At 38.8% G+C, this 27,613-nt stretch overlaps 1 protein-coding gene across 2 annotated transcripts in view; it reads left to right on the top strand.

Annotated features, from left to right (window-relative positions):
- The first annotated feature begins 6,243 nt into the window (after nucleotides 1-6,243).
- Nucleotides 6,244-27,613, top strand: part of CERS6 (ceramide synthase 6) — a 291,461-nt gene continuing 270,091 nt past the window's right edge. Inside the window, exon 1 of one of the 2 annotated variants that reach the window (XM_020990906.2) lies at nucleotides 6,244-6,736. In XM_020990906.2, coding sequence (XP_020846565.1) covers nucleotides 6,567-6,736 — 170 coding nt within the window. In that variant the 5' untranslated portion in view covers nucleotides 6,244-6,566. The remainder of the gene's footprint in view (nucleotides 6,737-27,613) is intronic. The other variant, XM_020990907.2, reaches the window with a different exon arrangement.

The following is a 27,613-nucleotide window of genomic DNA, read 5'->3' as shown; positions in this document are numbered from 1 at the left end:
CAGCTTCACTTTCTCCTCCGAGTCATCTGGGTCCAGTGGCAAGACATAGGTCAGGACAACTGAGAGATTATAGGTGGATGATGAATGAATAAAAGGGAGAAAGGAAGAAGAGAGGGAGGAAGGGAATGGAGGGTGGCCAATCTTGGAAGAAGACCAGACTAAGTGGGTAGAACCAGGATAATGATTCAGCAAAGGAGACTGAAAAGAAATCATCAGAGAGATAGGAGGAACCAAGAGAAAGCAGTGTCAAAAAAAAAAAGTTGAGAGGTGGTCAACGATTGAAAAATTAAATAGAGGTTAAATAGAAAAAGGATTGAGAAAAGAACATTGGATTTAGCAGTTAAGAAGTCATTGGTAACCTTGGAGAGAGCAGTTTTAGTTTCAGTAGAGTGGTACCATGTGGAGTCCTCCAAAGTCAAACAGCTATTGGGAAAGATGGTACAGCAAGAGATTGAGAGGCAAATGTGAAAAGAAGAGATGAGGGAAATCAGTGTAAACTACCATTTCCAGGGGTTTATCGATGAAAGAAAGAATATAGGAGATATGGTGCTTGAAGAAGAAACAAGTGAATAAGGAAAGTTTGAAAATAAAAGAGAAATGAGGAGGGGCAAGTTCCCAGAGGAGACAGGAAGGGATGGGGTCAAAAACACAAGTAGAAAAGATTGGTTTGGTCAAGAATAAGGGCCATCTTATTCCCTGTTCCTTAGCAACCATAGAAAAGAAAAAGAGAAGTGAAGATAATCCGAGAGGTGAGGAGTAGGGGAGAAAATGAATCACATGGTAGATGTCCTCTATTTTCTCAATATAGTAGTAGCTAAGGTGCTTTGCTGAGAAGGAAAAGGGAAGAGATAGCATAGGAGGCTTGAATAAAGGTTTGTAGAGTATGGTATATAGAGCATATCAAGGAAGAATAAAGGGATCACCAAGTGGCTTGGACCTGGGCTTAGAGAGGCATCCTAGGCTGCATAGTTTATAGTCGAACTGGTTAACTACTTAATACTATAAAGGGAATGAAATTAGGCTAGAGAGGGATTGATGGATTGAGAGGAATGGAGGGCTGGAAATCATGGTGAGGATGAAAAAATAGTGCTAGGAGCAAAGAAGCTGAGGAAGAAACTGAAAGATAGAGGAGATAGAATTGGAAGGACAGGTTAGGAGGGTTCCCAAAGGCTATGCCAGCAGAATGTAAGCTCTGGCACATTCTACCAAGCTGAAAAGGCTTCTAAGATGGACCTGGCAAAGGACTGCATGACTCCTTGAAGGATTCTACTAAGTTAAGAGAGACATCACCAAGTCATCTGCAGATAATGAACTTTTTGGCTACAGAGACTCTCGGACAGCCTACTAACTTATGTAGTGGTGGTTGTATCTGAATCAATGGATGGCATGCCCATACTGATGAAATCACATATCATTGAAATGTTGAGGTAGCAACAAAGGGAATTGCTTTTATGCTGTGACCATAGCCAACATATGCTTACTTCAGTATTATAAGGACCTGATTAAGGTCATTGACTGAAGACATTGATACGCATATTCCTTCTACTGACAGAGGTGACAACTCTGTTATGACTTAGTCAATGGTTGGTGGCATTGGTGGCAAACCTAGTGATGAAGTGCTCCCAATTTAACTAGGCCATTCCTTGGAGACAGGTCCTGGAGACATACTTGATGGTTTTCAATCAATTGATCAAAAAATATTTATGAAGTGTCATATTCTGGGTACTGTGCTAAGCTTTTTCAGTTTGGTAGAGATGTCCAGAGCTTGTGCTCCACTTGAAAAACTTTTAAGAATCCATTAAATATAGACATTTTCAAATCTGAAACTGCATAAAAGAATAGGATGGGTGATGGAAAAGTCTTAGATTTAGAGTCAGAGAACCTGGGTTTGAATCCTGCCTCTGGTCTTTAAGTCACTTCACCTCTGAGGACCTCAGTTTCCTCATGGTTAAAATGAGGGAGTTGAGCTGATTGATTTCTAAGGGCCCTTCAAGTTTTAACATTTTTATGTTCCCGCCTACGTCTCCCTGTTGTTTGGGAAATAAAATGTCCGACCTAGTAGAGTTATATAAAGTGTCCCAAAAGTCTTTTTTTTTTTTTTGGTGAGGCAACTGGGGCTTAGTGACTTGCCCAGAGTCATACAGCTAGTGAGTGCTATGTGCCTGAGGCCAGATTTGAACAAATGCTATAAACTTTTAAAAAATGGAAAAGCTAATTACTTTGAAAAATATTGACATGTTTATTATTAAAATTCAACATAACCACCATCTTTGATATATATTGCAGTAGTCAATTTTACACTTTGGAAAAATTCCACCATTTCCTACTTGTTTGTCCTTCATTTTTGAAGGGCACCAATGACAATGTCTGACTTTCCTGTGAATTAGATTTAATTGAGGCAGAGTTGGGCAAAGTCCTCCACCTCTCTCTCTCTTTCTTTCTCTCTCTTTCTCTTTTCCTGAGTTATCAAAATTTAGTGGCAGGACAAAAATCAACACGACCAGCGGCAGCTCAGGATGCAGTGAATGACCTTGGCATTTTCATTGTCTGACCAAGCACTAAGCACTCCACAGCTCCTGCTTCAATTGCCTTCATGGTCAGGTAGAACGAATTGTTCACTTCTGCCCATGCCATCAGGGGAAGTCTTCACATGCTTGGGGTAGAGAGCTCCCCTAACTCACCAACAGGTTTGAGGCGTCACAGTTACTCTCAACTTGGTTTAGCCCATCTGCCAAGACAATTTACTGGGGTGTGGCCAATGACCATGCTACAGCTTCTTGGAGCCACAGGTGAGAGTTGGGTGAAGGTGGACACCAATGGTGTGTAAGCAGCCCTGAAAAGGGATTGGCAAGTCCCTTTGGACAGTTTGGGCTGTGCAGGGAGAAAACAACTTCCTTCGGCCTTGGCAAATTTGGAATTCCTAGGATGAAGTTCTCCTTGATCAATGTGGTTTGACCTTTGCTAGACTCAATTAACATCAATGCCAGTGTTGAGGTACCACAAAAGTATCAGACTAAGGCCTGTCCTTCTCTAGAACATCTTTTTTTTTAATGACCACAAACTCCATAATTTGAAGAGCTCTCAAAAACTGCCTTTGCCCTAAAGCTTTCCTAGATTAGTGGCTTACAAGAAAGCTACGCTGTTTAGCCACATTACTTAATTGAACGGGTGGTAGAAGACACCTTTAAGAAGGCACTTTTCCATGCTTTTGAATAAAATGGTAGTGCCACAGTTAGAATATTAGCCTGAATGGATCTTTCATCTGCTTCAGTATGGCATTCACTAATCAATGTCTTGGGGCCTTGGGATCTTGGAACATGCTCAGATCTCCTAACATGGAAGTACTCTTCTCCATTTTCTCCCATCATCTGGGTTGGAGTAACTTTTTTCGACCGGCTGTGTAGCTGGAACAGGCCCCATCTTTAAACATTTCCAAATTGGAACAGTAACTCTGTTATTCCTGCTCACTCTTTTCTTTTGCTTCCAGAGGGTAAAGATCAGAGATCATCCACAGCACTGAACCAGGAAGGGAGGCATGTATTTCTCCCCTTTTGGTGAGACTTGTTTCTGTTCTGTTTCATTTGTCCTTTGCTTCTAAGTGCAGGTGTAAATCCTGGGAGCTCAATCCACTAAGCAAGATTCCAGGTGAGATATTGCAACTTGCTTGGCAGGAAAGCCCTGAGACCAGGGTGCTTAGGTGCCAAGCCCAAAGAGGGTTTTGGACTTGGGACTAGTACTCCTAAATAGGAACTGAGTTAATCTATGAAACTAATTACTTCCCCCTTCCCTGAGTATGAGATGATACAAGGGATGGGAGGAGGATTAAATCCTATGTGTTGGGGGAATAAATTTGTATATTTGTGATTATATTTTTTTTTTTAGGCAATTGGGATTAAGTGACTTGCCCAGGGTCACACAGCTAGTAAGTGTCAAGTATCTGGTCTGAGACTGGATTTGAGCTCAGGCCCTTCTAACTCCAGGGCAGGTGCTCTATTCACTTCGCAAATTAGCTGCCCCTTGATTATACTTCTTGAAGTAAGTATTCCTTTGTAAAAGCTAAGTTAGTAGTTAAGTGGAACTGTGGTGCAGGGCCCAATCCCTGATTGGTGAGGGAATATTATTGTGGGGACTGGAGTCATTGTCAGAGCCCAAGAATTCCCCACATTTGCCAATCCCCTCAAAGCTACCAAGAATCCTGGAGAAAGGGGTGAAATGTAACACACCTGGCCTTCAGGCTCTGGGCACCAATCTTACATCAGAACACTAACTTCCCATCATTTATACTGTACTCCAATTGATCTAGGTTACTGATTCTTCAATCTTATTTTCCTCTACCTTTGTGCATCTACGTATATGGATTTCCAAACCTGAAATGGACTCCATCTACATTTCAGCCTGTTGAAAATTTTCATCTATATTCAAGACCCAGCTGAGGTGCCATCTTTCCCAAATCTCCATAGCTATAAGTGATCTCTCTTAAAATTTCTCATATGTATGTCTGTTCAACTCCTTCTATGCATTTATCTAATTCTAATGTGTATTTCAGTTGTTTTATGGATTTAAACATATAAGGTATCTTAAAGATTTTCTAGTTCAACAGTGGGAATGGATCCTATAGTCATAAGTTGTTGTTCAGTCAGATAGGACTCTCTGTGACCCCTATTTTGGGTTTTCTTGGCAAAGATACTAGAGTGGTTTACCATTTCCCTCTCCAGCTCATTTTACAGAAGAGGAACTGAGGCAAACAGTGTTAAACAACTTGCCCAGGGTCATACAGCTAGTAAGTGTCTGAAGGCAGATTTGAACTCAGGAACATGTCCTGACCCCAAGTCTAGTCAGCACTCTATCCACTGTTCGACCTAGCCGCTTTGGAGTCGTAGGACTTGAGTTTAAATTCCACTTCCAAGGATTAGAGCTCCAGGTTCCTTAATGTAAAATCAGAAATGGCCCCTGAGGTTCCATTTAGCTCTACATCTGTGATATCATTTGAGAGAGGAAGAAACTAACATCCAAAAACTTGCCCAAGGGTGCCAAAGCCTTATACATTTCTTGAGAATAGACTTTTTTTTCCTTTGTATTTTCCCCAGTGCCTTGGAGAAGCTCTTTGCACACAGGATGCTTCAGAAGATTTTTAGTTCAAACCCTTCTTTATATGCTTGGAAGAAACTGAGAACCAGGGAGGGTCATAGATTTAGAAATGGAAGAGAACCTTAGAGGTCCCCTTAGAGGCTAACGCCTTCATTTTGCAAATGAGATAATGAGATACAGCGAGGTTAAGTGACTTGCCCAGGGTGACAAAAGTAATGTGTCTGAGACAGGATTTGAACCCAAGTCTCCCAGACTCCAAGACTAGTGCCGTAAGTAACTTTGTCCAAGGTCACACAGTAACACAACTGAGATTTGAACCCAAGTCCTCCGTATCTACACTAAATCCAGTGCTCTTTCTACACTAGAATTTCTTCCCACTTACTATTTGTGGAATTAATTTTTGAACGATCCTCTCCTGCCCAGGGGCCACTGCCCCCTGTGCTCTAACTTTTGAAGGCAGAATTGATGAAATTACCAATGAATGAGGCAGGAAGCCAGAATTTTGGTCTGAGCACTCACTAGATCCTGAGAATGGGTACAAAATGTTGCTATTTGTCATCAGCATTCATCATCACCACCATTCTCGAAAAAATCGTTTTTTGGAGCATGTGAGCTTAAAACATCAAGCGTAAGAAACAAGAACTCTGGGTGAGGAGTGGTGTAAGAGAACCAGAGGGGGAATGCGGGGGCTGGAGGAACTCCGTTCTTGCCACCAGCTCTGTTTTCTCTTCTTATTTCAAGCAGGAACGTGGATCACTCTTTCCTTCCCCCCCCACCCTTTTTTTACATCAACTTCAGCCTTCCCCTTTTTTGCGCTTATCTCCAGCCCAAGATTCGATTCCGAACTGCAGCGGTGTAGTTCCTCCGCATCCCGCCAGTCATCTTTGGCGGCCACCACTAATCGGGGGAAAGTATAGAGTTCTCATTCTGGAACTCCAATGGGGCAGGAGTCCTTGCACTGAGCATGTGCGAGCATGCACATTGGCCAGGACAGCTTTTAGGGATCTTTCACAGGTAACACGCTCAGTTCTCCAGGTTGGAGGAGTGGCGGGCGGGAGCTGGTCTGTTGCCTGCCCTAGGGATCCCTACAGTGTCCACTGCACCCCAGAGCGCAGCGGCTGCGCCTTCACTCAGGGGCGTGGGGAAGCATCCGTGGGTCCGCGTGTGTGGAGCTGGTTGACGGCAGGAAGAGCCAATCAGGGCTAGCAGCCTGGGCTGCCATGTGACAGGCGAGGCGGCCCCTCTCCCCAGCGCGGCCAGAGAGAGAGACGAGAGCCAGGGCTCAGAAGGAGCTCGAGCCATCGCCAGCAGCAGCAGCAGCTGCGGTGGCAGAGGCAGCTGAGGAGCAGACGCGGTCCCGGCTGCGGAGGCTCCAAGGGACAGACGAACCTACATCCCCGCCCTCCTCTATCCCCGGGACATTGCAAGGAGCCCGGCCGCTGCAGCGAGATCTGCAGGACAAGGCTGGACAAAGCAAGATGGCAGGGATCTTAGCCTGGTTCTGGAACGAGAGGTTCTGGCTCCCCCACAATGTCACCTGGGCAGATCTGAAGAATACAGAAGAAGCCACTTTCCCCCAGGCTGAAGATCTCTATCTTGCTTTCCCCTTGGCCTTCTTCATCTTCATGGTCAGGCTGGTATTTGAAAGGTAAGAAGGGTTGGACGGCTTCCTCCCCTCCCCCTGCGCGCGCGCGCGCGCGCGCGACACACACACACACACACACACACACACACACACACACACACACACACACACACGTACGTCTCTGCCTCCCTCCCTCTGCCTCCTTCCCCCTTCTCCCTTTATCTCTTCCCTTCGCCCTTACACACACACATACACACGTACCCACACATGCACACACACACACACACACACACACAGTCAGTCAGTCACCCGCTCCCTAGCACACATCCTGGTGCAGCTGCCGTCCTCCTTATCCAGACTCTGTAGAGCAAGGCATCTTCCTCTTTCTCGCTCCCTGTCACCCAGTGACCCCGGCATCCCAGAGCCTTTGTGTAGAGAGCAGGAGAGTGGACACAAATGAGTCCCGATTTAAGGGAAGAGAGATTCTTACTTGCTCATTAATTCTTTGACCCAAGAATGCCAAAAAAGGGACTCAGCTTTCTAACAGAAGTGCAGGTTGTTATCTTTGGATCTTCTTGGTACTGCTACCTTCTCTCCTTGGGGAGAGGGGAACAAAAGGTGAAAAGCTGCTGCTGATGGGCATATATTGGACTTAGCTCGGATAGGTTCTCACTGTTCCCCTCCTGCCCAACCAGGGCACCCTGTATGTTGCTTCAACTGTAGCACTAGGAGGCGGAATTTCATTGGGAATGCTTGGATACTACACATCTAATTCTAATAGAGCGGGACTAACGGATGAGAAGGGAGAAAGAAAGACACTTCAAATCATTTGGTCCTGGTGTTGTTTTTATGAACTTGTTTCCCCACATTCCCCCTTTTTCCCTAGTGTCTTCTTGGCTTTTGGCCCCACTTGGCTTCTCAGTAGTCATATTTATCACCTAAGGTGCCTACCTGAATGTTAAATATATTTCCATGTGGGAAAGGTATTGACTAATTTTGGAGATCTCCAGCACTGCAGACCAGTTCTGAGATAGGCTTCTTAAAAGGAGTAACTGACTTGGTAATGATGAATTTCCAGATAGTTTAGTTTGATAGCCATAATCATTTTGAACTGGAATGCAAAGTTAAAACATATTTTTATGTTGGTAGTATTTGTGTGTGTGTGTGTATATATGTAATTTATGTGTGTGTATGTATATATACATACATATACACGTGTATGTAATTTATATATATGTAATTACATATGTATGTGTAATTTATCAAAACTAAACTTAAAACCTATTTCATGTTTTTAGTTTTTACTTCTAAGGTAGATTTTCCAGGTGGTGTTTTCTTCTAAGATTATTGAAATGTAGTGGGGTCCATGGAAGTGTTTTTCCAAAAGACTACAGAAATATTTTAATTTCTTAGGTCACAGGATAGTGAGCAATTAGGATTCTTCCTTGATCCTCTTTGCCCCCCACCATTTATAAAAAAGACAGCTTTGTCGTGGTTTCCTGGGAGGTACTTTGAAAAAATTGTTTAGGAAGACAGAATTTGTTATTCCAAAGTTGCCTTTTCCATGAAAAATCTGTTGATGTGATGGTTGTAATTTGTATTTTCAAATGGGCAAAATGATGCATACTATGAGAACTTAGGCAATTATGGAAATAAAGAAATTGAAATGCCCATTAGAATGCCTACTAGGAAAAAAAAGACCCTTGTTTTTTAAATAATGTAATCTGAAATATACCTACTTAGTCCCAATAGGTGCTGAAATATAACTGAAAATGTAGCTGTATTTACGATTTATTGATTATGGCATTAGAAATCAAATATTTATTGAGAAGATGAATGTATACCCACCTTAGTAATCTTTAAAAGAGACTACTGGATAAGCAAGGTTTGTCATAGCAGCAATGTGCTCACATCTGAGTAGTCAGCTACTCCATTTGTAGAAAGATGTGTGCTCTTATTTCTTGGAGAACAAAAGCATGCCAGAAAACGACTTGAGTGCAGACATCTGCATGTTCTTGGCTTCTTCTCTATTCTGATTCCAGACTGTTCACTATGTGAAGAAAAAAAAGTAGCTTTTTTTTTTAAACAGGGTGGAAACAAGTCTCGTCCTTAAATGCAATCCATTTTTGACATCTGGGAAAGTTGAAAACTAGAAATTCATGTTTTCTTTTCATGAATATGTTATTTATTTATTTTAAAGTACAAACTCATGATTTAATGTGTAACTTACAAAGGAGACAGCTGTTTTCATCCATCAGTCGCAGAAATTGGATCATACTGACATGTAGATATGCAGTTGGATTTTTTTTAGGGTATTTTAAAAACATGCATTACATTAAATGGTCTCCCTAGAAGTCAAAGATTTCTCATTTATGGCTTAAATTAGGAAGGTAATGATGTTCATGAATTCCTGCTGTCCACTAAAAAAAAAAAGGTAACTGACTTGGATTTGTACTTAGATTGTTTTTCCGGGTGTGTTGATAGGTTTGCATTGAAGCCATCTTCACACTATTTCACCTGCTTCTTCCAGTGGTGAAGAGCATCCATTGGCAGAATGAATATATGGGGGAATTATTCATGGAATCTGTGACTCTAGAAGAGAGTTCTTCTTCCCACTTACCTTTACCATACTCAGACCTCTGACTATAACCTCAGTAGTAGCCTGCTTTGTTCAATTGATGTAGCTGATGTAGTCATTATTGTTAATATAGTTGCAATTCACTTTTATATAATAAATATGTCCTTGTAGATTGGAATATGAATTTTTCTTTTGCAAATTGGAACTTATTTTAAATGTACTTATTAGAGCATACTACTTAAAGGAATTTGACCTGAATCTTTTCATAATAGGAATAGTTGCCATGTAATTTAGCATATTTTAATAACAAATTTTTATGATTTGAGTTTTAAAAGCAGAATATAGTTATACATACACACAAACACAAATAATTGCATGGTTCTTTCTAATTAATTAGTGCCCCAAACATACTAGATAAGGTAGAAAACATGAAATTGGGTTTGTTCTCTTTGTAACATAAGTATACAAAGTACAATTTAAATAACATTTTCTGGCAATGTATTTTTCCCATTCTTCAATCCTACCTTGACATTTTTGAGTCTCTGCCATTTCAGGATTGAGAGTAAAGGTATCTGGCCTGTGCATGGTGTCTTATGTAGCCATATGTGCTACAATATGTAGGCACAGCAGGGCTAGTTAAAAATGGAACCATATACAGTCAATGAATTTTAACTGAGCTCTGAATAACCTCATGCTTAGTAATTTGGGAACAACCTTTATGAAACTCTGATTTAGCTGGGTACAGTTGATTTCCAATATAGATGAAGGGACAGATGAGAAGTCGTTGTTGGTAAATGCGTACTATCTGCATGACAGATTGAAATGTCTAGTTTTTAAAATTGCGTGGCTCCTTCTAAAATAAAATTGGAATTTATACAAATGTGCTATGTTTGGCTTCATAATAATAACAGTGTGGTCATGGTGGTTGTCAATTTTGTGAATCCACAGATAACACTAGCTTGATGGTTGTTTTGGATCATTATTCCAAGGGAAAAAGAGCCAGGAAGGTTTAACATCTACCTGAATTTTGACCCTGGTACCACCACAGCTATGTTCTCTTATTGCGATATTGGAATAGGGATAGAGGCCAGAACTGTAATTTCATTGATATAAGGAAGCTCCTGTCTAACAATGCAGTGTGACCTTCTCCACTCTACTGACCTCCCTGGCTTCCTTTATGTCCCAACAAAAATCCCACCTTCTACAGGAAACCTTCCCTAACCTTTCTTAATTCTAGTGCTTTCCTTTTTAAAATTGTTTCCTATTTATCCTATGTGTAGCTTGTTTGCGTGTTGTCTTCCCCATTAGATTGCAAGCTATTTGAGGGCAGGTACTGCCTTTTGCCTCTTTTTGTATTCCCATGGCTTAGAAGAATGCCTAGAACATAAAAGGCACTTAATAAATGTTTATTGATTGGTTGATAAACAGTTGCTTGGAGCACAGAAAAGCAAAGGGACTTGGCCTGGCATACACAGCTAATATGTGTCGGAGTGGGATCTGAACTTAGCTCCTCCAAGGTCTGCTTTCTACTACACCAAAGGATCTTAGGGGGAGGTCTGTGATTTAGGCTTAAAAAGGTTTTTTTTGATAACTATATCTCAATATAATTGGTTTCCTTTGCAATCCTTTGTATTTTATGAATTTAAAAACATTCTGAGAAGGAGACAGTAGACTTCGCCAGATTGCCAAAAGTGGTCATGATACAAAAAAAGGTTAATAACCTGTTCTATGCCATGCTGCCTCTCATTTCTACTGCATTATGAAGTCTAAATATCCATAATTGTGATTTCAAGAACTGCAAAAGTACTTCTTGGAAAGGGCAATTCCTTGAGTTACAGGGAGCAGAAAGTGTATACCCAAACAGGTATGTTTTCACCTACATTAGTTTAAGGGTGAGGAGGCAGCTTGGAAAGAGCATTCACTGGATTGGAGGTCAGAGAACCTGGATTCTGATTTAGACTGTCACTAATTAACTATGTGTGACTTAGGAGAAGTCAGCCTCCCTCTGCCTTTTTACATTCTTGATTTTAGAAACAGTTGCAGGGCAGCTAGGTGGCACAGTAGATAGAGCCCTGGCCTTGGAGTCAGGAGGACCTGAGTTCAAATGCGGCCTCAGACACATGACACTAGTCACTTAACTCCCATTGCCTCACCAAAAAGCAAAAAAAAAAAAAAGTTGCCTAATTCCTAGGAATAGGATAGATTCTGTTGGCCCTTAACAATTTTCAAATCTGTGTATTTCTAATATTGGAATTTATCTTTTCTCAAAAAAGTTACTACCTGTTACCTAGTGAAACTCAAGTTAAATGCCAGAGATGGTTGCGCACAAATGAGAGCCTTTGAGTTCGAGAATTTACAACTGTAACATTCTGGCCAATGATTTTGTTACTTTTGTCTTTCAGCTATATTTATGTTACTTTGTTTTAGGTAAACAAAATCAGTTTAGCATGCCCTTAGCAAGCCAGGGAAAAGCTACGGTATTCCTGAACAGTTACCAAATAATAACTTTTTTCTATCTTGTAACTATTTCTCTCTAATTTCTTCACACCTCCTACCTCCCTAGCCTTCACCTGTACTACTTTGAGTGCTGGGTAACAGGATGTCTGTTGGATCAAGGAGCACATTTAGAAAGCTTTAGAATGTTAGAAATGGAAAGGATCGTAGAGAGCTTCTAACCCTAGTTCTGGCTAGGTATCGCGATGGATAAAGTGCCCAGCCTCAAGTCAGGAAAACTCATTTTCCTGAGTTCAAATCCAGCCTCAGACACTGACTAGCTGTGTGACCCTGGGCAAGTCACTTAACCCTGTTTGCCTCAGTTCTTCATCTATAATGAGCTAGAGAAGGAAATGGTCAACCACTCCAGTATCTCTTCTAAGAAAACCGTAAATAGGGTCATGAAGAGTCAGATATGACTAAAAAACAACTAAACCATCTGAACAACCCTAGCTCTCCCCCACTTCCTCCCTAGTTCAATACCTCTTCTAGGTTACTTTTTAGTCAATGATGAGTTCACATCAAGTTGACTAGCAGGTCCCCCATACTATATATAATCATTTAAAGTTAGGACTTTCTTTCCTGCTTTATTCAACTAAGGGGGAAATATCTACCTTTTTACTTCCCGCTAAATCTCTGATCCCTCTATTCTGGAACTTCAAATATAGGAAGAGTAATCTCAATTTGGGCTAATCCCTCACTGGACTCAGAAGGGCTCGTTCTGGATTTACTTACTGCCTTTATCCCCCTGATGCCTTCCTAGGACTCTCTAAGAAGGCACTATCATGAGTGCTTTTCTTCTATAAGCTTTTTCTCCTCTATGCCCTCTGTGAGCTGTTAATTGATTATTTACTATTGATTAAAAGGGGGTGGGTGTTGAGAGGTATGCTTGCATTTTATTTAAAAACAGGATTTCAGTGCAATTTGCATGAAATATTTTTTTATTTAGTAATACTCTGGACTGAAGATTAATCTTGGTAAATGTGCATGATTAATTCATTAAATGATGGTGTGATAAAGATTAAAGGTATGGATAGATACTCACTTGCATAGGCTAGTATTAATGATCAGAAGGGAGTTGCAGCAAAAAACCAAACATTACTGTGGGTTTCTGACAGGTTTAGGAAAAGCAGATGCTGGTGAAAAGCAGCCTAAGAGCAGAAGGTGTGCTCTGTTTGCTTAAAGTTTAAGCAATATATATTTTTTAAGTCAGCAAAATAATAAGTTTTCCTTTGATGCATGGAGGGTTGTTAACTAGTTTGTAATAAGGTGGTTAATTGGATAAACGGTATCTTATCTATCTGAATGAATATTATCTTCAACAGTAGATTGGACAGCCATGAAAGACAGGGTTACAAAAGGCAGCTGGGTGTTGTAGTGGATGGCCAAGAAGACTTGAGGTCAAATACTACCTCAGACACTTACTAGCAGTGTGACCCTCAGCAAGTCATTGAACCCTGTTTGCCTCAGTTTCCTAATCTGTAAAATAACCTGGGGAAGGAAATGACAAAGCATCCAGTGTCTCTGCCAAGAAAATTCCAAATGGAATCACACAATTAGACATGACTGAAATGACTGAACAGCAAAATGGTTACAAAAGAAATTATTTATAACCTTCCAAATGAGAGGCTGTTTTAGAAATGTACACCCTTAAGTATAATGAATAGTGAATTGATATCTGAAGTTGCTTTAATATTTTACTTCTGAAGAGTTCACAAATATGCCAGAAGCATGGAGCTAGCTCTTCTCAAGTGAATCATAGAGGCTGAGCTGCAATCTGTTTTAGGCTTCCAGGTTGTCAAATCTCAGGAGACCTTAACATTGAAGCTGTTAAGAGTTTTTATTTATTGTTGTTGTTCAATCATTTCAGTTGTGTCCAACTTCTTGACTCCATTTGAGGTTTTCTTGGCAAAGATTCTGAATGGGTTTGCCATTTCCTTCTCCGTCTCATTTTACAGATGAGGAAACTGAGGCAAACAGGGTTAGGTGACTTGCCCAGGGTCACACAGCTAGTATCTGAGGCCGGATATGAACTCAGGTCTTCCTGACTCTAGCCCTGGCACTCTATCAGCTTTGCCACCTAGCTACCCAATGTTTGCCCTACTGGCCTAACTTTCCTCAAATATAAAATGAGGTGGTTGGACTTAAAGAACTCTAAGTTCCATTTTACTCTTAAATTGATGATTCTGTGATCCCAGGGAATGGCCATATGCATTGGTATGACCGGACACACTCTCAACCTCATGCCATGGGTTTTAAAAAATTAATTACTATTCTAAAATCCATTTACATAGTACACATATTTACAGTCTCCCCCTCCCCCCCAACAAGCAAAACCAACACAATTTCCACAGATATTGCAAATCATCTCACAAATGTGGTCCTTTGAAATTTTTCATTGTTTTCCCTTCATCACTTTAATCTTCTTTTTAGCCCTTCTGGCCAATTATATTCCTGATGCCTTTATACATTTAAATAGCAAGAGTAGAAACAGCAAACGACATTTAAAAAGCCCTTTACATACATTACTTAATTTGTCTCTTCTCCACCATAGCAGTACAAATGTTGCTAGTCACACATTACAAAGTAGTAGACAAGCTCAGAGAGACGTGATTTGCCAGGTGACATACCATAAGGAGCAGGGCTGGGTAGCCTAGACCATTGCCTTTACCCATTACACTGCACCAGTCTTCCAGAGAGTATCCTCAAGGCTGTGATTCTTTTTTTAACTTCCTCTTTAACCCTTTCCTCTAATAAGACTCCATAAACCTTTTCTTTATAATAAAAGTGCAAAGCATTCTGTATAAATAGGAGCTACCATTAATATTAATGCTTACAAGTAAATATTATTGATAAAAATTATAGCAATTATTAGGCTTTTAGACCCCAAAAGGACTTTAGAGATTATTTGTTTTACTTCTCTCATCTAGCAGATGAAGGAAGCTAAGTTCCCTAGAAGCTCAGTGCCTCATCTGAGAAAATACAGCTTATTTTGTTGGGGTGGGGGGTGGGTGGGAAGGTAATGGGGAAAAGAAAGACACCTTAAAAAAAAACATATCCTTGCTGTCTAAACTACCTCCTCCCAATAATCTTTCTCTTATAGAAATCTTTTGTGATAGTGTTTTCAGATATAAAGTTGTTTTTCTTGTAAAATCATTAATAATTTTAATTCCACCCTGGGTACTGTCATCTTCTCCCAGCCTTTTCAGTTTCTTTGATGTCTTCCCCATTAGAATCTAATAAGCTCCTTAAAGGCAGAAACTATCTTTCTGCCTGCATTTGTGTTCCAGAGCTTAGCACCATACCTGGCACATAGTAAGTGCTTAAAAAATGCTTGTTGACAATAAAACTCTTGTGAATTTGATGGTCAAAGGTCTTAATTCTGGGACATCGGTCTGGCTCTCCATTGCCACTTGATGGTTTGTTTTTTGATAGCCTTTGTTTACCCCCATACAGAAATGGTCTTTGTTTGTCATTTTGCTCTAGTCACATGTCCATACTGTTTCTGTGTGAGCCTATTTCAAGTCATTTCTCATCAGAGATGTGAGTCCCGTGGCTTCTAAATAGCATGCACGGGATGCTTTGGAGATCATGCCTTAGGTTGTAGGTGATTTTATGTTTAGGGAATAAGATGGGGAGAGAAAGAATGAAAGTCTTGAGAAAAGGGAGAATAGGAGGAGTTAAAAAAAAAGCATAAAGAGTGTAATTATTTTCACAAAGGGGTCGCAGAGGGAGTCATCAGCAGACCTTAAGGAAAAAAAGTCTAGATTCCTGACTCACAGACCTTTCTTCTGACCCGCCTAACCACTAACTAGTCTTGACTATTTCTGTTACTATCTGAGTTAGTGAAACATAACTTCACTGAAAACCACTGGTTTCCTTTGCTAATTTTGACATTTTTCAATGAACTGATATGCTAGATCTCTTGGTGTTTGGATTTTTTGGGGGGAAGGAGGGTAGGTGCTATTACTTTTATTTATCACAAAGTGATAAAGTGATAAATCAAACTTGATTCTGTTGGAGATGGGGGAGTAACTACTGTCTAAAACTGTGACAGAGATGGTGGGAGAGTAGAGAGGGGGTAAGAGCAAAATACACATTGCTTGATAGCACACTAAGCTTTTCAGTTGCCTTTTTCAGGAAGGTGCTTGAAACAAATATACTTAAGTGTCTCTTTATGAATATTGTGGCATTCCAGTTGCTAACAGAAAATTGCTACGTGTTGCAATAGTACATTGCCTTTTAGGAAATCACATTTCATATTTTTGTAGTATCTAGATGATTAAAGCATAAAGATTGCAGTACACAATCCATTTAAGCTAATCAGGCTGATAAGTTAAAATCCTACTAATGACAGATTCAGAGTAGCTGAGACTACGGGTACTTCCTCCATCTGCCATTGATTAATAGGACTGAGGAAGAACAGATTGGTTCCCCTCTATCCTTGGTTTAATGAAAAATATGGTAATATTCAATAGAGGTTTAATTTTTATGTATTTTAGAGAAATTTAAAATAGACATTTGCAAATGATTTCACTTGAATGCTATTACAGGGCAACAGCAATATTAGCATTAGCAGAGTCACATTATAGATGCTCTTTGAATAATGCCCAAAATGGTTATTTGTCTCAGTGTTCATTCACTGTATAAAATGGCTTCCTATATAACATATTCAGGAAAATAATTTTACAAATTCAACAGAGATTTTGTTAGGCATTTGTTGTATATAGAGCACTGTGCAAGGCCTTGGGAGATTTATGAAGTTTACATAAGGAATGACATGGTGCTTCCAGTCTACTGGGGTCAAAAGATACCAATACAGATAGCTAAATATACAGTGATATTACATACATAAAATTGTAAAACAGTGTCGTAATTGAGATTTGAGAGAGAAGGTCATTATCATGGTGGGAGGGAACAGAACAAGCATTTGTAGAGTCCTTGCTAGGTGTCAGGCACTGTGCTAAGGGCTTTACAAATATTATCAAATTTGATCCTCATGACAATCCTGCAAAGTAGGTGCTTCTATTATCCCTGTTGTATAGTTGAGGAAACTGAGGGAGACAGCAGTTAAGTGACTTACTTGATATCATGTAGCTAGTAAGTAACTGAGGCCAGATTTGAACTGAGGTATTCCTGACTCCAGGCCCATCATGCTATCCACCTAGCTGTCTCATGGTTGAAGAGGTCAGGACAGGCTCCTCGAGGAGATGGCATTGAGCGGGACCTTCAGCAGTTAAAGACAGCAAAACCTGTCCAATCACATTGTGAGCAGAGTTTTAGAGGAATGAGGATTCAGTGCACATTTAGATGCTAGACAATAGTCCAGCTAGAGCTTAGAATGTGTGGAAGGAGTTATCTGAATAGAGTTGTCTTTGGGGGGGGCAGAGGTTAGAGATAATTTCTTTTTACATTTCAGTCATCATTCATTCATTCATTCATTCAATAAGCATTAAGTACCTACTATGCTGGGGATGGGGGGGCAGTTAGGTGGTGCAGTGGATAGAACACTGACCTTGGAATCAGGAACTCATCTCCACCAGTTCAAATCTGGCCCCAGATACTTACTAGCTGTGTGATCCCAGGTAGGTCACTTTACCCTGTTTGCCTCAGTTTTCTCATTTGTAAAGTGGGCTGGAGAAAGAAATGGCAAACCACTCCAGTGTCTTTGCCAAGAAAACTCCAAACGGAGTTACAAAGAGTCGAAAATGAATAAACAAATGACAACATGCTTGATATACCAAGACAAAAAGGAAACATCCCTGCCTTTGAGGAAATTATATTCTATGTGAGAGAAACACCATCCCAATAGGTAAGCAACATTCTGATGCAGACTTCCATTGATATGATGTTATCAATGAAGAGAACTACATGGTGACAGACCACCCTTGATCAATGCAATTTAGAAGCTGTTCTGCAATTTTGTTGCCTTAGAGATTTGCCTGGGGGCACTGAGAGATAAACAACTTCCCTAGCGCCACACAGACAGTAATATGTCAGAATTGGGACTTGAAACCAGTTGTTTTGAAGCTGGTTCTCTACATGTGACTCCTTCACTCATATTCTAAGTAATGTCAGTGTGGTTTGGGCACTCTCCAGGGTCAGGAGAGGACTCATGATTATGCCTTGAAGGGAAGCCAGGGATACCAAGAGGTGGTGAAGAGGAAATACAATATTCCAGGAATGGGATATCTCCATGTAAAGACATGGAGATAAAGCATTATGTGCAAGAAACAATAAATCAGCTTATTTGGCTGGAAGGTAAATAGTGTGAAGGGGCTTCACATGCAATAAGCTTATAAAGGTTGTCTCAAGTCAAAAAGGAAAGGGCTTTAAATACCAAATAGAGGGGTCTCTATGTGATTGTGCTCATTATTAGTAGGCAGCCACTGGAACTTCTGGAGTAGGGGAGCTGGAGTCAGATGTCTTCCAGGAATGTCAGTTTGGTGCCTGTGGAGAGATTGAATTGGGAGAGATCCATGACAGAGAGACCGATCAGGAATTTTATATGAAGTGTTTCTTGATTCCCATGGTTGTCAGTACTTTCTCTTCCCTCGAATTATTTTGCATTTATTTGTTAGTGTAAATGTTGAATCTTTCAGTAGACTATAAGCTCTTTGAGGACAGATACTTCTCCTTTTTTTTTTAACTATCCCCAGTGCCTTACATTTAGTGGGCATCTAATGAGTATTACATTGTGAATGAATGAGAGTGAATTTGTATAATTGCTATGATCTATTCTCAAATTGTTTTTAAGTTAAGATGCTATATTTGCTATCTTGTTAACTGTTATTCCAGTGCTTAGCACAGTGTCTTGTATATAGTAAGTGCTTAATAAATGTTTATTAATTGATTTCTTGATTTTTCTTCTTTTCTCTTCATTCCCTTTCATGTATTTACTTTCATATATTATACCAACAATAGTTGCTGGAAGAGGGATAAAAGGGGGATTGAGGGAACCATGCAAAATTTTTTCAGTTTATTAAAGTCCAAGGATCACTATTAATACTATTTCAGAATTATCACTTTCAACAAGTCAGTGTCTGCTCAGTAGTCCACTTGACAGTCCTTTGGAACAATAGTTTGCTCTGAATTTAGGAGCTCTAAAGATCTTAATGGATAAGGTATGTTACCTGTTTTGGAAACAGAGTATGAATGAAGGGAAGTTGGGGAGGGGGATTACTTAGTAATTTAGATAACATAAAGAGTAGGGAAAATAAGTACACGTGTTACGTGTTGGTGCACCCCCCCCAACCCAAAGTTCACTAATGGACTATTTTATATAAAGCGTCAATAGTTATAATCGATCCTTTCTGCCTACTGAAACAGTTTCTTTTTGGACCCAATCAAGAGTATCTTACCTCATAAAAAGATCCCAAGGTATATATCATCTTATTTATACATTTAAAATTTCACGTCACAGTCCAATTGGATTGATTAGCTAGGGTAGGAGATGACCCTCTTCCTTCATTACATACAGAAAGTTTGAATTGGTGGTGAAGCCAATTTGCACTAAATGCACTATTCCTTTATGCCAAATCACTACAATGAATTAGGACTAGACTGCACTTTATCGACTTATTGATCTTATAATTCCAGGAAAACCCCAATCCAAATTCTACCTCTCCAGTGAGAAATAACTCACAGTAAAGTTTCATAGAGGAGTGCCTGTTGAGGTAATAGGTCCTGTTTGTATTCTTGATCCTAGGGCTGGAGAATTTATTTGATTATGTTGTAGAGTAAATATTTATCACTTTAGTTAAATGCTAGGGTCTCTGAACCACTGCCCCTCTTTAGGATAAAAGAATAAATCCTACAGAGAACAGGAGCCTAGAGACTCTGCCATCCAACAGACTAATTTCTGTATTGATGAAGGTTTTTGTTTTTGGCCCTGCTATGTTTTTATCAGGTGACAAGCAAGGGGATAATGCCTAGAACCAGTCACCTTTGGCATTGTTGTAGTAAATTGAAAACTTCTTTGGAAAAGAGCTCTGACTTTCTTTGAGAGTCATTTTCCAGGCCAAGGGACTGGCTCTTAGTGGGGTCTTTCTTCAGCCTCTGGTGCTCCTAGAAATCTCCTCCCTATTGAAGGCACTGCTTCTCTACTTCCCTAGTTTACCACCATCACCCAGGGACCTCTCCTCTTTTGAGATTAACTTTGTATATATCAACTAGTCCAAATCATTTTTGCTGTGATGTACTGGTTTCCAGATACACTTTTCCTCCTTTTCCAAGGAATCCTGTTGAGCAATCTGGCTGTTGATCCTAACCCTTGTCCTCATATTAAGGGGCCTTAGTGGAGGTGTTGATGTGTCCCCATAAACTCTCTGGCTTCCCAATTTATCAACCTCCTCAAATCCCAAGACCTATAAATGCATCTACTGTAGCCAGCCATAAGGTTTTGTTTTAGATTTTATCCTCACCCATAATGGTACTGCTTCTATGAATTTGAACTTTGACATTCTCCACTGTATTCACAATCTCCTGTTCTGCCTTCTCTCTTGTCCTGCCTTGTAAACCTAGTCTTCTTCCTCACCATAACCATTTAGTACTTTCACTCCTAGCCCATCACCTCTGCTCTGGCCTCATTTTCTTCCCTTTATAGCCTTGACCCTGTGGTTAGCCAGTGTATCCACAAATTTGCCTCCCTTGACCCCTTGCCCTACTACGATTCAGGCCTGGCTAATAACCAGCTGTAGATCATGCCCAACATCTGCCATCTCCGTTCCTGATCTGTTGAATGAGGTTGGAGGAAGTCACATCTCTCTACTGATAGGGTTCACTACAAAATCGTGTTACAGAATTTTAACTAGACTTTCACTGTTTTGTGGTAAACCTTTTGTTTTCACTTAGTTGACTCTGTCCTACTAATCTCAGCAGTTTTTCAAAACTTCTCCTTCTTTCCTCAAAACTCTCCCACCTATTGTACCACTTTATCAGATGTCCTCATCTTAGCTCACTGAGAAAAGAGCCCGTCTGTTGTGAGCTCCCTTCATTCCCAACTACATACCTCAAAATCTCTCTTCATCTTTGGCTACATTGTCCTTTACTTCAGTCTCTGATGGAAGCGCTGACTTTTCTCCTTGGTAAGATCATAAAGATTCTCTTTTGAAGCATTAATTTGAGCTGCTAAAAGCATGAACTAATGAATGAATAAATAAATGAATGAAAAAGCATTTATTTAGCCCTCCTGTGTACTAAACACTGTGTTAGGTGCTAAACATACAAAGCACAATTGAAGTAGTACTGTCCCTCTTGGAGCTTACATTCTAAGGGAGAAGACTATAGGATCCTTTTTTTTTTCTTTTGCTAACGTTTTCAGACATACATTTTTTCCCTTCAGGACTGGTTTAACTGTGTTTCATTTTTTCTTGGTATGTTGTTTCGCTATTATCTTTCCTTTTTTATGCAGAGTTGCTCTTTCTTTTCTAATTCATTTTTTAGAATATTGTTACTTTAACCCCATTTAGGTCTGTATCCCTTGTACCTACTTCCTTTATTGATTACTTTATTTCATTGTGGTCTGTAAAGGATGTACATAATATTTATTTATGCTTTTCTCTTTTTATTTGAGTTTTTATGCTCTAACATCTTTTTGAAAGGCAATGTGATGTATGATGTCTCTCTCTGCTTTTTAGTGCTAGTCTTAATGACCCTCTGATCTTTTAGGGCTTGTACTTTACCTAATTAAATCGGTTACTTCTTCTTGTCTACCCTTCCCTCTCTTAACAGAATTATCCAGATGTAATCCTCTGCCTGCTGACTCTGGAGAGAGCAACCTATTCAGTTATGCATTTGACTTCTTGCCTATCTCGTTCTCCTCGAGTCAGACCTGTCTGCTCTTGTGCTACTTGTTGTCTGGTACTCTGGGCTTCTGGTCTTGCTTGTAATCTACCAGGACCTTTGCTTAACTAGAATCCTGATCCTTGCCCCTTCTGACCAGGCTTACCCCATTGCTGCCCACATCCTGGTTCACTTGTAATTTGGTTGCCCACTGTACTTTAAATGACATAAAAAAATCTGAGGAACTGTTTCTAGCTTAGACAGGTTTTGTAATCTTTATTTTTGTCTCTTGGAAGCCTGAATCATGTGAGTGCATATGTACAATATAGCTTTGAAAACAAACTTACACTTAAAATAGAACCTTTTCATACAATGCTATCTTGTTTCTAACTAGCTATTCATTTATTTTAATTTAGAAAATGGACTCCAATAATTGTTTTGTGGCACAAGCACAGAAGTAAAGCTTCAGGAAGATTCATGAATAACAAAGATGTCAGGACATGGAATCAGTTAGGAAGATCTGAGTTCAGATATGGCCTCAGACACTTATTAACTGTGTGACATTGGGCAAGTCACTTAAGCACTGTCTACCTCAGTTTCTTCATCTATAAAATAGGGATAATAATAATACTTTAGTCATGAGGTTTTTGCAAGAATAAAATGATAGCATTTGTAAAGCACTTTCCAAACATTAAAGTGCCATATCATCATTAGCAATTATTAAATATTATAAGCACCATTTAAACAATTTGAAATTTTATTTTGTACTATTTTAAGTATATGAAATCACAGATTTGTTCTAAAATTTTTTGTTGAAATCATTTATTTTTATATCATCTATATCTCCCAGTATGTATCTTCCACACTCCCTACTTCCAGAGAAAACCTTATTTTTAGAGTCAGTCTTCCTCTCAATGTCACAAAAGGTGCAAAGAACCTTAGTCTGGGGCTTTTCTGAAGTAAGGAATTTGTTAGGGTTATTCTGTTAACACAAAAGAAATATACTGGTGTTTCCTTGATGTCAATACACATTTTTACTGCTTTATTTTTGCTATCAGCGATGTTACACCAATTAAAAACATGATAATAGGTTGTGTACTTCAGCAAGAGGTAATGAAATGGGGCTGTCTTATCCTTTGTGAAGTTTCCTAATCTTTCTTTATGGGAGCATCCTAATTAAACCAGCTAGGTGGTACAGTGGCTAGAGAGCTGTGCCTAGAGTCAGGATTCCTGAGTTCAAATCTGGCCTCAGATACTTATTAGCTGTGTGACTCTGGACAAATTATATACCTTCTCTCAGCCTCAGTTTCCTCATTTGTGAAATAGGGATAGTAGTAGCACTTACCTACCTCCCTTGTTGTGAGGATAACAATGGGATCATATTTTTAAAAGGCTTTCTAAATCTTAAAGCACTACATAAATGGTAGCTGTCATCATCATTATCACTTAGAATTTACCAAGTTATTTTTTCTATAAGCCATATCGGTTTTGGTGGAAGAGAATATTCCTTAGCTTAGGGTTTTTTTAGGGTTTTTTTTGTCTGAGTTACTATAAACCTCTCTAAATTTCATCACATAAATTGTCTTTCATCTTTATCCAATGAAATCCATGTTTGGGATCAATAAAATATCTTTATTATTTCTAAATGAGTACTTTCATTGGTGGGGTGATGGGTGGCAATGTAGACACTTCGATAGAGCAAAACTATTAAGAAGTGGAAAGAGGTACAATTTCTGACATATGGAGGCTGGAGGATTAGAGTGATTATATAGCATAAGTTTCTATAGAAGTTTGTCACAGTCTACTGAAGGTAACTTCCTTTCAGATGTGGGCGTGATATTTTGCTTATTCCCTGAAAGATATATGCTTAAACTGTCAGAGTAATAAGCAAAAGCAAAATTTTCATCACGCTCAATGTTTTGCTGGTGTGCTAAAATTTTATTTTACTTAATAACAATGATAAAGTAATAACTTATTCTACATTTATATAACAATTATTACTTTCCTGGGATCTCCTTTTGAATAGCTGAAATTTTAAATATCTGGATAGTTAACATTATTGTAATATTAAATGAGATAATATATGTACAGTGCTTTGTAAACCTTAAGGCACTATATTAATAGCTAGTATTGTTATTGTTATTACTACTTCTGTTATATAGATTGGAGTCTTTTTCTGATCAAAACATAATTTGAATTTAGTATTAAGAAAATGGGTTTTGCTGAAAGTACTTGTACAGTCCTATTTCAGGGACCTTGAATACTTGATGCTTGGGTGGCTGAATGATTTTTGTCAGTGTGGGTACCTCTCCACCAAGCATGACTCTCTCTTTCTTTAATTCTATTTGATTCTTGTCTGATGTTTTTCATTATTCCTAAAAGAGTGTACTTCCCCATTCCCCAGTCTCCATTTCCCCAGGCTTTGGAGAGGTTTCTCTCTCTGGTTCTTCTTGTAACTTGGGTGTGTTGGAGATATTTGTAAGTTCTATCAGGCAGACCAAAGGTTGAACCAAAAGTAAGAAGAGGTTATAATGTAACCCTTGGGTTATCAGTCTGTTTCTTCTTGCTGGTGACCAGCCTACCCCTATTTCCCATTGTACACGTCCTTGACAATATTTTCTGTCACATCTAGAAAGCATGTTGTCATGGTAACTTGCTGTAGCCTATTTAAGCCTATTGTGTATCTTTACATTTTCCTTTGGGTTACTTGTAATTTAATTACTCCTGAGATCAGAGTGTTCCTTGATTGTTCAGCCAGACAGTATCCATGAGATAATATTATTATTAAATTGGATTATTGAAAACACTGGACAGTTTCCTAAATATCTAGCTCTATTGATTTGTCTATTAAGTCTTAGGTTCAGCTCATCTTCAATGTCTCTTCAAGTTGTACTAACTCAATAGAGTGTACCTCCAACTGCATGTTGTCTGCTAATATGTGATTTTTAAAATTGACTTCATTTTTTCCAATATGGATAATTAGAATAATCCCTTATGCTTTCCTTTGGATTTCACTGAGGAGGATTTATGGGGTTAAGGGCTCAATTCAATTAGTATAATGATTGGGAACATTTGGAGAACCTTGCCATCCATAACAATTTCCTTTATATGCTTTGTTGGCCATTTTTCCTGATATGAATTCTTTAAGTGAGTATGTCATTTTATGTCCATACTCAGTTATTAAAGTTATCTCCACAGTTGCGTAGTAGTTTTTAAAATAAAATTCAAATTTTTTTTGTTAGTATTTATTTTCTCTTCCTTCTCTGTTTCCTATTGAAAAAAAATTCATAGAAGCTTATATATGATTATAATCTTATATGTAACATTTATATATAACCATGTATAATCTATTACGTATATACATACACATACACACATACTTATACAACACACAGAGACACAAATACACACACATATAAAATAACCCCTTATTTGTTCTTAATCCTTTCTTATGTCAGGGAGCCCTTTGACAGTCTAGTGAAGTCCACTGACACCTTCTCTGCATAATATATTTTGAGAGGCAGCTGGATGGCCCACTGGCTAGAGTGCTGGGCCTAGAGTCAGGAAGAACTTAGTTCAAATCTAGCTACAGCATCTTACTTGCTGTGCAACCCTGTGCAAGTCTCTTCACTTGTTTGTCTTGTTTTCTTCATCTATAAAATGGGGATAATAATAGCACCTACCTCCCAGGGTCCTTGAGAGCATCAAATGAGATTATAATTGTAAAGCCCTTAACACAGTGCCTGACACATAGTAAGCACTGTGTGAAATGTTAGCTATTATCATCATTATTATTAAATACATACAATAACATACATAGGAACACAAAGGAAACCAAATATATTGAAAGGCAGTTATCAGAACTAAAAAAAACCAAAACCACTTATGCATTTTATGTTAAGAACATCTGCATTAAAATTGTATATTTTTCTTAGTTAAATGATCATTTATTAATAAATAGTAGATCCCAGGGATCTTATATGCTCTATGCCTCTGTGAAAATTACCTTGATTTTCATCAAGGATACACTTAAAACATATGTATACCATTCTCATAGAAGGCATATGGATTGGCATTTTCATGTCTTCTTGGTTGCCTCTACAAAGTTATTTTGGTAAAATTAACATCTGTACTGTTTTCCATTCTCTTAGAATCGTTCCCTTTCTTATGCCTTGAATATTAATCCTATATGTAAAATTTGTTGCCTCCCATGCAGATCTCTTATTTTAGGTGTTTGGTCAGATCTAGGTGTTCTTCCCAACTTCCTCTCCTTAGGACAACCGCTGCTACTTCTTCACATAATATCAAAGACTGATTTAACAGAAGCTAAATGTCATAGTTCTCTTATAATTTTTAATGCCAATAGATCTCTATGAAGCATAAGCAGAACTACTCAAGTTTATGTTATCTTCCTATTTCATATACAATTCTCTCTTCATGTTGGCTTAATTAGGTCTAATGCCATGCTCTCTGCAGGTTCATTTTTTTGTCTGCTTTTTCCTTTTTGTATCTAAAGCAGGGGGTGGAGGTAGCTAGGTGGCACAGTGGATAGAGCACTGGTTTTGGAATCAGGAAGACTCATTTTCATGATCCAGATTTGAATTATTTTTTTTCTGCCATTTGCTGCCTCTATGGCGTTACCTTCTCTGGACCTCAGTTTCCTCAGTTGTAAAATGAGGGGATTGAAATAGATAACCTAAGGTCTCTTTTAGTTATAAATATGTGATTGCATAAGTAGTTGAACATCAGGTACACCTGGAAAGGGACACAGAGCAAAAACCAGTTGTTTTGCTTATTTGTTATTTGTTTTTACTTTGATTAAATGCTTAGAGTTTTATTGAGTTTTTGCTCATTTTACATTTAATTTTTTTTGGCAGTGGTTATTAGTTTATGAAAATTTCTTGGAGGGGAAACTGTTGGCAGAACAAAATTCTAGGCTATTTGAACCTTCTTATTGTGGTAACTCTTTTGCATTGGTTAACCATATCTACCTAATAAATGTAGAAGATTCATTGTCTTTACTTTTGTCCAGTATTTCGGTTCTTGAATTTTATACCCATGGGGCACAAGCTCTGGCAGGTTCTACTAAGTTCAGTGACAGACTATTATGTTTGCTATTCAAGGACCAACCTTCTAAACTAAGAGTGCCTCCCCACCAGAATGCTGGGCATTAGATAGTGAATTAATTTTCTGAACCACAAACATCCATAAAGTAGTAAAACCTATAAAATAACACACAGTCCTGTGTGCTCCTCACCCATTTCTGCAGTGACTATGGCAAAGTAGAATGGGGGAGGGGAATAGCAAAGATTGCACAGTTCTTAGATTATTTACAACATTAATTTAATTTAGGTACTTTTAAGGTGAAATCTTTTGTTCAGCCACTAAAAAGCTGACTTAGAGTTTTTATGATCTTTAGAATTAACATTTTAGGAGTAAACTTAGCTGGAAAAAGACTGTAAGATTGACTTGAACAATATTGAATGATGGTGGTTTGTGAGTCTTAATCAGAAACTGAAATTGCCTTCCTTTGGTCAATGTTAATCTAATTGGGACTAATTAAAAAGAATGCTAATTTCCCATTTGCTCACCTAGATTTACATTATAAATTATAGCTGATTAGTTCATTGGATTTGGAAATAAGCTCTGCAATATAGATAAATCTCAGTGTAACTGAGTTTGTAATAGGAATTCATTCTCCACTGTGTGTGTGTGTCCTTGGAACTTAGATTTACATTAATGAGCATTGTTACTACACCACGTACATCTATTCTGCCTGTGCCAAGCTCCAAGCTCTTTGCTAACAGAGAAATGCCTCCTTCCTATTGAGCTTTTAGGAGATATACTCTGTGTGTGTGTGTGTGTGTGTGTGTGTGTGTGTGTGTGTTAGTCATATGAACAGACTGCCTCATGTTTTTCTATGGCATGTAATATATTCAAGTTAAGCAATCAGTAATGTATGCTTCAAAGATTTGTAATCAGCCATATTTGCTGAAAAGATTTGCTTAGAGAAAAGTTTCTGTTTCTCATTTATAGAACTGTCTTGAACTATTTTTGATTACCTTAGCTGCAACAAACAAGCAGAG

The sequence above is a fragment of the Phascolarctos cinereus genome, unplaced genomic scaffold, assembly GCF_003287225.1.
Source record: "Phascolarctos cinereus isolate Bilbo 61053 unplaced genomic scaffold, phaCin_HiC Scaffold_726;HRSCAF=1367, whole genome shotgun sequence".
NCBI classification, from domain to species: domain Eukaryota; kingdom Metazoa; phylum Chordata; class Mammalia; order Diprotodontia; family Phascolarctidae; genus Phascolarctos; species Phascolarctos cinereus.
This window is presented reverse-complemented; position numbering and strand designations above follow the sequence as displayed.